General features: G+C 45.7%; 1 protein-coding gene and 1 long non-coding RNA gene across 5 annotated transcripts in view; one reads left to right on the top strand and one right to left on the bottom strand.

The window, feature by feature from the left end:
• LOC132685522 (uncharacterized) overlaps window positions 1–10,450 on the bottom strand; it is a 68,945-nt gene that overhangs the window by 42,820 nt on the left and 15,675 nt on the right. The window contains exons 2-4 of one of the 3 annotated variants that reach the window (XR_014135391.1): window positions 5,736–5,945; window positions 4,377–4,434; window positions 175–4,067 (exon numbers count right to left, since the gene is read on the bottom strand). This is a non-coding gene — a long non-coding RNA (uncharacterized LOC132685522). Of the gene's footprint in view, window positions 1–174; window positions 4,068–4,376; window positions 5,946–10,450 lie in introns of those variants that run through there. The other 2 variants (XR_014135390.1, XR_014135389.1) reach the window with 2 other exon arrangements.
• LOC144613147 (antiviral innate immune response effector IFIT1-like) overlaps window positions 1–10,450 on the top strand; it is a 39,120-nt gene that overhangs the window by 22,936 nt on the left and 5,734 nt on the right. The window contains exon 1 of one of the 2 annotated variants that reach the window (XM_078434167.2): window positions 8,904–8,991. The exons of the other annotated variant lie outside the window; for it this stretch is intronic. Within the exon in view, the coding sequence (XP_078290293.1) occupies window positions 8,987–8,991 (5 nt within the window). The 5' untranslated portion in view covers window positions 8,904–8,986. Of the gene's footprint in view, window positions 1–8,903; window positions 8,992–10,450 lie in introns of those variants that run through there. 2 annotated transcript variants of the gene reach the window in all.

The following is a 10,450-nucleotide window of genomic DNA, read 5'->3' as shown; positions in this document are numbered from 1 at the left end:
CGACTTCTGCTTAGGTCATGATATTGGGCTCATGGGTTCAGGCCCCGCGTCCAGCTCTGTGCTGACAGCTGGGAACCTGCTTAGGATTCTGTGTCTCCCTTTCTGCCCCTCCCCTGCTTGCACTGTCTCTCTCTCTCTTTCTCAAAAATAAATGTTAAAAAAAATTCTTTTAAAAAAAAAAGATGTGTATTCTTGGGGCACCTGGGTGGCTCAGTCAGTTAAGCATCCAACTCTGGATTTCAATTCAGGTCATGATCCATCGGTTTGTGAGTTCAAGCCCCGCATCAGTCTCCGTGCTGACAACGCAGAGCCTGCTTGGGATTCTTTCTTCCTCCTTTTCTTTCTCCCTCCCCGGCTCAAGCTCATGCTCTCTCTCAAAATAAATAAGTAAACTTAAAAACATATATTCTATGTTTGGATGGAAGTAGAAAAACACAGAAGCGACTTCTATAAGCAATAGAAGGTCTGAGGCAGAAGCTTCGGGAATATAAACACTACCAAGAATTTTTTCAAGTATTGGGTAGGGATTTACTTTTGCAGGCCACGGAATTGTAAGGTTGGTTTTTCCCTGAGGGCTGGAACTGACCTATGGGGGCGGAGGGTGGCGGTCACTCAGATGATACCCGGGGAAAACAATTAATAGCAATAATTAGCACCAAAATCACTGCCCTTTCCAACTTTGTCGCTCCTAAACCAAGAATGCATTTATTATATTGAAGCAACACAAAAAACCTACTGGGGCAGGAATACTGTCTTTTTCTTGTAAACAAGATGTGACTGAAGTCATCACAGTATGCACGCCGACACGTTTCATCGGCGAATTGCCTTCTTACACAACAAAAACTAAGGTAAATAAATGGATGGAGACTTGATGGATGAATAGATTTGCAGTTAAGCAAATGTGTAAAATGTTACTGTAGGATCTAGGTAGTTGAGTATATTAGTGTTCATTGTAAAATCCTCTCAACTTTTCTCTGATGTTCAGGACAAAACTGTCAGGATAAAAAGGTCAAAAAGCCGTATCTGAAAGGTAAATCAAAATGAGGCAAATGAGCCAAAATATATACGGGCTAGAAGATAAAACCACACATGATGAGAAAATACTCTAAGTGATTTGTTTGAAGCACCAGGTATCTATGTTCCCCTGATGTGGGACTTTGAACACCACGGGAACAGCCCCTCTGAGGGGAGGACGGGGCTTCCTTGCAGCCCGTGGCCTCATGGCACGAGACAGGAGAAACAGGCTTGTCTCTCCTGCTCTCATTAAGGACTGAGGGGACCCATGAGTGACTCCACCCCCTCCACCTCTCAGCCGGGGAGAAGCCACCTTGGTGACGCGTTCTGTCCTAACCATTCCAGTAGGCGGAGAAGGAGAGGCCCGGCCCCAGCATTACTGGGTGAGGTGTACATGGTAAAGAAGGGGCACAGTTTGGATTAGGCCATGGGCTGCCCCCATCCGGAAGCGTGCGCAGCGTTGGGGGGGCGGTGGAGAGCGCAGTGATTGGGCCTCTGCCCCACCTTGTCCCTGGCCGAGCAGGCAGAGTAGGGGACGTGGATGGGGTACACTGCATGTCACTGGTGATGTCCCCCAGTTTGGCCCCACAGCAGGCTGGCTTGCTGGCTCCTTGCCGGCTGCCCCGGCCACAGGACCTGAGAAATACACGGGATGCTCCGAGCCACTGCATCAGCGTTAGACGTAAGCCATCCCCAGAGCTCGGTGTACTTCCTGGGTCCGTTGGGGCAGTGCGGTCTTGCCAGTCCTGACGGCCCACGTGGGCTCAGAGGCCAGGACGACCTTGCTCTGGTCCTTCGCGTTATCCACAGCCACCTTCTCGGTGACACCAGCTTCCCTCCCGTGTAGCTCCTCCCCAGCGCAGGCGATCGCTCCAGTCCCTCTGCGAGGCTGTGGGCCACTTTCTGTTCCATCAGCTCACCTGACTCGCCCAGGACTGATCACCCTCTGCAGCAGCTCTGTGCAGCCACAGCAGTCTCGGGGTCCCTGCCAGGGGCAAAGTCCGTGTGACAGTGGGGGGTGCACAGACCACCTCAGCGTCTGCCCCAGTTTCGCACCCTTCAGAGTGAGGATGGGTTCCCCTAGCCTCTTCTTACAGTGCTCCCCACAACAAAGGACTTCCTGAGGGAGCCGAGGCACTGGAACCCACACGCCGAAGGTCAGCATCACCCCCCACCTCCCAGAGATTTTTAGCGTACTGTAATTTGACTCTACAGTTTTAGAAGAATAGATCTTATGGACAAAAAGAACAGAAAAAAAATCTTAAACTCCACTCAGCCATCATTTTGAAGGTTGTTTTGTGGATTTTGTTACTCTGAGGCTGTTGTTACCCAGCCTCATATGAATACAGCATATGAATATGGGTATCAGATACTCCATTCAGGAGAAGAGATACACAATTAGGTTGAGTAAAACTCCTATAAGCTTGAATCAATAAGATGAACTCGTGATATATTTTGTCTTTAAAACATACACACAGTGCCAGTGTCACTTTCCTGGTTTCGATACTGTACTACAGCTACGTAGGAAGTAGCCACTCAGGGGTGGGGGTCAGGGGGCAGTTGTGTGAAAGGCAGACAAGACCCCTCTTGCTACTTCCTGTGAGTCTGTAACTATTTCAAAATAAGCTTGAAATGTAAAAAAGGGAAATCATAAAAATTCAGTTCGTACTTGAATATGTTGCAATGGGCCAAATGGGGGGGTCAAGGTGGCCTGAGAGGGTGCGGGAAGTACCCGAGATGTGAAATTCATCAAACCGTTCACAACAAAGGATTCCTGGTGTCTCTGAGTCCTTCCCCACGGATATGATTGCAAGTATTTGGGGAAAATCCCAAAAGCCAAGAAGATCCTTTTACAGAAGGGTCCAAACATTCAAAATTCCATTCTTTTTCCATGCCATCTTGTGGGGTCAGTAAGAGGTGGAGGAGTTAACTGTCCATTGTGCAGGTGGGGAAATGAGGGGAAATGAGTAATGAAGACACTGAATGTGAGCCACACAGAACGGCGAGTAGGTCCAGGGTTGGTGTCTCAGACCACTCAGTCAAAGAATTTCAGTTTTACAGTAGATTCCAGGGGGCATCTAGGCCCTGGTTCCTCCCCAGGTGTACACCAAAATCACCTGAGGATTTCTTTTTAATACAGGGATGGGAGGGGGGCATTCCCTGACATGTATTCGACTGGCCTAGGATCGGGCCTAGTTAGCATTATTCTTAAAACCTCCCTAGATGCTTCTAGGGTACAGTAAGGGTTGAGATCCAATAAGCTATCCCAAGTCACTTGTTTATCACCTGAGGAAACTGAGGTCATCGAGGTGAAGTGGCTTATATCAGCTGGTCAGTCACTCAGGGAGCTGGTCGTAGACTCCCAGAAATGGACTCATAGTCTAGTGCTGAAATTTCATTTTCTGTAAGTTTCGTTTTCTCCAGTTCTTGATTTCTTTCCTAACCCAACACACACATACACAGACACACACACACACACACGCACACAGAGGTACGCATGCGTGTGTACTTTATTGGCTATTTCCTCTCTGCTTTGTCTAGTGTCACTCATGGGCAAGACTCTGAATTACCTATTCACTCTGAGTCGGCGCTCATTCGAACTGGAACCATTGCCAAATTCACAGTGATCACAAGATACACATTCTTTCTGCTTGTCTACAATCTATTTAGTGCGTTTGGAAAATTACAAACTAATTGCTTTTCTCCACAAGAACTCCAAAGACACTTTTCTACCCCCAAAAAGAGAGCTTTTCTAATGCATGTAGTTCAGCGTTTGCTTATGGCCTGAGCATTTATCAGAACACATGGATAAATGTGTCTTATGTATTGAGAAATTTTTACTTGTGCAGAACTTTCTGGCTAGTTCAGGATGCCTCCATGAGGCTTATATTACTGGTGAGAGCTGAGATGGGAGATGAGCTGGGCACTCTGCTGTCAAACCACAAAATCTTGCTCTTACCTCCTGTCCAAGTGATCAGGGATTAAGAGGCATTCTTGGTATTTGGTCCATTTCCTTCATTCGTGAACCAGGTGGCTTGTTTATTTCTGTCAGGCTGAAACCAATAGTAACCACCAGAATCTTGATCACTTCAAAATAAGAGTAGGTTTTTATATTTTACAGTAGATTCCTTCTATATTTAGGAGGCTAATTGAAACTGGGGCTACTACCTCCCTCAATTCTTCCAGAATCCAGCTACCAACCTCCATGACAGGCAACGATGGCCTGAAGCTCTCCTTTAGGGTACAAGACAGATCTGGTTCCAGACACTGCTGCTAAGTGTTTGCACCACTAGGAACACCCCTCAGTAAGATCCCAGGTTCACAGCCGTTGGTACTCTGATTTCGTACAATTCTGTACTCACCTGCAAACTCCACAAGACCCTGCACATGGTCCTTGCCCCTTGACTCTTGATGGTAAAGCTGCGGACAAAAGACATCATCAGAACTTTCCATCTCTTACTTCAGTTCTCTATTTCTCTCATTAACCACTTGAGATTCTTCTCTTTCAATAAGCTTCTTCTGTTTTTATTTTCAGGCCACAGGAAAAAACATGGCTGACAATGGTACTCAAATATATATGCTACAGGTCCAACACTTCCAATTTCCAGCTTTCTAGGGAAGCAAGTCTAATTGTCTCCTCTTAACAAATTTCTTTTTTTTTTTTAATTAATGATTTTATTTATTTATTTTTCTTTCTTTATTATTTCAATTTAAATCCAAGTTAGTTAACATATAGTGTAATAATGATTTTAGGAGAATTCAGTGATTCATCACTTACGTATAACACCCAGTGCTCATCCCAAGTGTCCGCCTTAATGTCCATCCCCCATTTAGCCCCTCCCCCTACCCACCCACCTCCCCTCCAGCAACCCTCAGTTTGTTCTCTGTATTTAAGAGTCTCTTATGGCTTCCATCCCTCTCTGTTTTTATCTGATTTTTTCCTCCCTTCATCAGATGAACATATGTTCATCTGTTGTGTATCTTAAATTCCACACATGAATGAAATCATATGATATTTGTCTCTCTCTGCCTGACTCATTTTGCTTAGCATAATGGCCCCCTAGTTCCCTCCATGTTGTTGCAAATAGCAAGATTTCATTCTTTTTGATCACCAAGTGATACTTCATCATATATACATATACATATATATACATATACATACATATATATATACATGCATACATACACACCACACCTTCTTTATCCATTCAGCAGTCGATTGACATTGGGCTCTTTCCATAATTTGGCTATTGTCAATAGTGCTGCTCTAAACATTGGGGTGCATGTGCCCCTTGGAATCAGCATTTTTGTAACCTTTGGATAAATACCTAGTAGTGCTTTTTCTGGGTTGAAGGGTAGTTCTATTTTTAGTTTTTTCAGGAACCTCCATACTGTTTTCCAGAGTGGCTGCACCGGTTTGCATTCCCACCAACAGTGCAAAAGTGTTCCCCTTTCCGTGAATTCTTGCCAACATCTGTTGTTTCCTGAGTTGTTCATTTTAGCCACTCTGACCTGTGTGAGATGGTATCTCATTGTGGTTTTGATTCGTATTTCCCTGATGATGAGTGGTATTGAGTGTCTTTTCATGTGTCTGTTAGCCATCTAGATGTCTTCTTTGGAAAAGTGTCTACTCACGTCTTTTGCCCATTTCTTTGCTAGATAGATTATTTGCTTTTTGGGTGTTGAGTTTGATACGTTCTTTGTAGATTTTGGATACTAACCCTTTATCTGATATGTCATTTACAAATCTCTTCTCCCGTTCCATTGGCTGCCTTTTAGTTTTGCTGATTGTTTCCTTCGCTGTGCAGAAACTTTATATTTTGATGAAGTTCCAATGGTTCATTTCTGCTTTTGTTTCCCTTGCCTCCAGAGACGTGTCAAGTAAGAAGTTGCTATAGCCAAAGTTCCTCTTAACAAATTTCAAGCCGAGGCTGCAAAACAAAACCAAAAAAAAAAAAAAAAAAAAAAAAAAAAGTTCCATTTCCCTAATGGAGCTCCATTTTGTGACCCTTAGCAATCATAACTCCATTTTATAACTCTGTTCACATCTCCTCCTTTTGATCAAGATCTTTCTTCAGAAAGCATGGATGATCAATAAATTTTCAAAAACATTGATGAATAATTTTATGTTTTGGGTCCTTCATCGCAGGAAGGTTCATTTCTGGTATGTCATGTCCCACTGAGGAGAGAAACAGGTGTAGGCAGGAGTTGTTGACCTAAGGCCAATGGCTACATTTGAGCAACAGGGAGCCTCAGGGAAATGGATCTTAGGCATTGTCCTCAGTCATATCTGTCAGTTGAGGAAAGATGTCAGGAGGGAAGGTTTGGTCAATCATTTCTAGTCTCTGAGCTATCGTCACAACATTTTAGGAAGAAACAACAAAAAGAAATAAGAAATGCTGGGAATGCAAGCTGGTGCAGCCACTCTGGCTGCTATTTTGTCTATAGCTTATCACTTGGAAAAATTATCAAAAGGCTTTGCTCAACCTACTTTTTAAATCCATTCCCTTGCCTGACCCTCACTTACAAGCATGTGGACAAGTTGATAAAGGTTGGAATAACCAGGCTCCTAGGTCTGACTGACTACATGGAATTCTTTCACAAATCTTAGCAGGTCTTCAAAGGCATTGGGAAAGTCCTCGGTAATGGCTTACAGTTCTTAGTCCGAGGAGCATAAGGAACTGATGAAGTCTCAGAGCCTCCTTCCTTAGATCTAACTGGGAAAGGATGCCTGCAGGATCTACATGAACGCCCAGGCTGTCATTATAGAAGGGCAGTCCAACTCATCTAGGATGTGTACATGGAGAGTAGGAGACAGAGGGTGGGAACAGCAGGGGTGGGGGCAGAACAGAGGAGGAGGGGCAAGGGGTTGAGAGGCATCAGCTATTTCTTCTACTCTTGAGAGCCTCTTAGAAGGGTCTGAATTAACTGCTGGGAATGTAGACTTAGCTCCTGAAGGGAAGCAAACTTTCCAGTGTTTCTTTTGGAATCTCCATTTAAAATAAGCCCCCCACTCATTTTGTTCGGTTTTATAACTCCTTTTCAGTCTATGCATGCAAGTAACCTCAGTTTGGACTATCAGAAGTGCCCCACGTTGGCCAATAAGGCTTTAAATCATCGTGGGGAATGCGAGTCTAACAGGCAAACATTTTTCAGCAAGAAGAGCCGTCTTCCTTACACATAAATCCTGCAGGAGCTCTGGCAGGGGGCTGGTTACCAAGAGTCCCCTTAGGAGAATGATCTCCCCAAACAGAGTATTCATCAAGAAGCTGAAACCCAACTCTTGTACTCAAAATGAGTGAAAACAGAATCCTCTCTTCAGAAATGAGAGAGGACAGAAGCCAGCAGCAGAGGACACCCAAACAAGGGAGGTTTGGGCCCAGGAGGACTTCCCACCAAGAACAAGGTTGCCAGGGGAGACGCTGGAAAACAATGGCGTCCTGCAGGTACTTCACAGGCGCCCACTGCGGCTTGGAACACAAGGCAGTTGCTCCGGACCCCACTTCTCTGACACCATGGAATGTCAACGGATCTCAGACTGTGTCTGTAAAAACAGGCAATGCATTTATTTGGGGTCTTGGGGATTGCAGTTGGGAAGATAGATTCGAGAGGGATCAAACAACTGGGGGAAGAAATTAGGAGTTTCTAAAGGCAAAAACCACAAGTTGTTTTAAAAGAATAATGATTGATTCTGACAACAGGTGAGCTATCTGATACATAGAAATGTTCCAGAAATGGTTCTGTGGTTAAGGCCCGGGTTCTAGAGTTCAGTCTCCATCCAGGGGCAGACATGCACAAACTCCATTTTCCTAAAGATCTCCCAGCTCCCTTTTGGGACCCCCAGCAATTCTCCAAGTCCATCTCGGGACTCCCTGTTCACACTCATCTCAACATGGAGCTTTCCCAGGACTAAATGAACTGTGTCTGGGGATAAATTTGCTTTGCGGGAGCGGCTGGAGAACCCCCACTCTATGACGTGTATCGGGAGGGTGGGACAGTTTCCAGTGAAAGGTAGAAAGAAACAGGGACTTGGCAGACAGCACCAACAGGAGCCTCACCCCCAGTTTCAGCACTTTTCTCGTCTCCCTGTTATCACAGACACCCTGAGCACAGAACGTGACGTGGGCCGGGATGAGGGATGCCAAGCCTGGTGCCGTGGGCGCCTCCGGAACTGGACAGGGCCCTGAGCAGCTACGAGAGTCACGTCTGCTGAGTAAGGACACTTTAGACGACTACCGTAGAGGGCATTAAAAATACTGTCATTAAGGCCTAACGTGTTCTGTCTGAAGTCTCAAGATGCTAGCACATACACTCTCTCCGTTCTAATGAACAAGGAAGGGGTTACAAGCTCTTACTGCCATTGGCCATTCTCAGGAAGGGTATGCAAAAAACAAAGCAGAGAAGAACTGGTAAAACACAGCCTCTCAGACAACAGTGGCAGATTTGGGTCAAAACTCCAGCTTGGAGAGATGCAGAATTTTATGCCACGAAAGGGAGGCCTTCTATTTCCAGATGAGCAAACGAAGGCACAGATCTGGGGCGAGAGTGTGGCAAGGTCCCGCAGCCAACTTCCCCAGGCCTCCCTGGCTCCAGGGTCCGCGGACCCTACGTGCCTGGCACTCCACACTCCCAGCTCTGCACAAGGCCACGCGGAGCCTGAGAGAGGACTTAGCACATCGGTGAAACTGCTTCTCCTCGGCCTCTTCTCAGTCAGTTTCCAGACAGACCAAAGAAAGCAATCCTGGTTTTGTTTTCCCCAAGCAGGAACTCTGCTCACTAGTTTCGCTTTCCACTTTCAGTTTCCATCTCGGTTTCCAGTCTAACTTGCCAACAACACGTCCACAGGTTACGTCATGAACTGTTCATCTTTCTCATATAGCCCTGTGGTGGGGCTCACATCCTGAAACCCCAGTCTCCTGGCTGGATCTCAGAAGAGCCCACAGCTAAACAAGGCCCTGCTGAACTGGCAGCCATGAGGTAAGGACTTCTCTGCTTCTCTGCCTGTCAGTCTAAAGTTCTAGACAAAAAGGCTAATCAATACTATCTCAAAAGACCGATTTCAGTGATGTCGAGTTTCCTTACTCTTCCAGGTGAGGGTCTGCTTGGAGACTGAGTGTCCTTAATTCAGGCTTTTTCTTTTCTTTTTTTTTTTTTCTTTTTCTTTTTCTTTAGCATCACCCCGAGGAAGCTTACCTCATAACAAAGCCCAAAGAAGCAGAGGGATGTGGGAAAAGAGTTTCGCAGGGAGGGAGAAAATGATCCACGTCTCTGAAATTCTCTTCCCCAAACTCCCGTCCGTCTGACCGAGGGAGGGAATGGACAGTTTGTCGGGAAAGGGACACTGCTTTCTGCTGGCTCCTCGCCTGGGGAAAAGGACCCCCACAGCCGTGTGAGCCACAGTCCTGGGCTCTCCCCAGATGTCTTGAGGAAAATATTGTGGGCAAATGGTGGCAGAAGCTCACTGTCTAGGGAGCAAGGCCCTCCTCTGTAGACTTCTGGTCTCATTCTCTGTGCTGCTGGGCTCCTATGTCAGGCCTTCTCAACGTCCCTGCATTTAAGATTAGCAGATGACCCTCTCTCCTGGGGAAGCCTCTGGTCTGCAGATACCCTCCTGTCGGTGGGGCTGGACTGCAGTTGTGGCCTCATGTGGGAATTTCTGTGCTGTCCAAACTGAATCTTGAGTTAAGTAACCCTTAATATCAACAGATTTTTAAAAAATTAATTGATACTGACTTGCACATTTCCCCTTGGTGCTCCAGTGGGCAAAATTTTCAAGGGGCAAAAGTTCCAGAAAGTGCATAATTACAGGCCTATGATCAACCCTCCTCCCAGGTCCATTGACAGAGGGGGTTGTCACTGACAGGGAAAATAATAATGATAATAAAGTAGCTATCGCTTCCTGAATGCTTATAAAGTGCCAGCCTGGCTTCTAAAATTATTATGTAAATCATGGGGCGCCTGGGCGGTTCAGTCAGTTAAGCATCCCACTCTTGGTTTTGGCACAGGTCATGATCTCACAGCTTGGTGGGTGTGAGTCCCACGTCAGGCTCTGTGCTGACAATGCGAAGCCTGCTTGGGATTCTCTCCCCAACCCCCTCACTCTCTGCCCCTCCACCACTTGTGCTGTCTCTGTGTCTCTCAAAATAAAGAAACTTTAAACAATTTAAATTATGATGTAAATTATATTTAATTATTTAAAAAACCCTCAAAAGACACCTACGAAGCAGGTACTCCTATCACCCTGATTTTGCAACAATGAATCTTAGATTTAGAAACATTAAGATCACACAGATAGTAAGTGATAGAGCTGGGACATGAGCCAGAGTCTCTATTCAGTGATACCCAATTTGACCTCTACACCCATGCTTCTTAAAGTGTACCAGTGGAAGGTTTGTGAGACTATTTCGGATGGCACTCCAATTGGTGTTTATGTTTT

The sequence above is a fragment of the Panthera onca genome, chromosome D2 (genome assembly GCF_046562875.1).
Source record: "Panthera onca isolate mPanOnc1 chromosome D2, mPanOnc1 haplotype 2, whole genome shotgun sequence".
NCBI classification, from domain to species: domain Eukaryota; kingdom Metazoa; phylum Chordata; class Mammalia; order Carnivora; family Felidae; genus Panthera; species Panthera onca.
The sequence above is the reverse complement of the archived record's forward strand: the minus strand, read 5'-3'. Positions and strand labels throughout refer to the sequence as shown.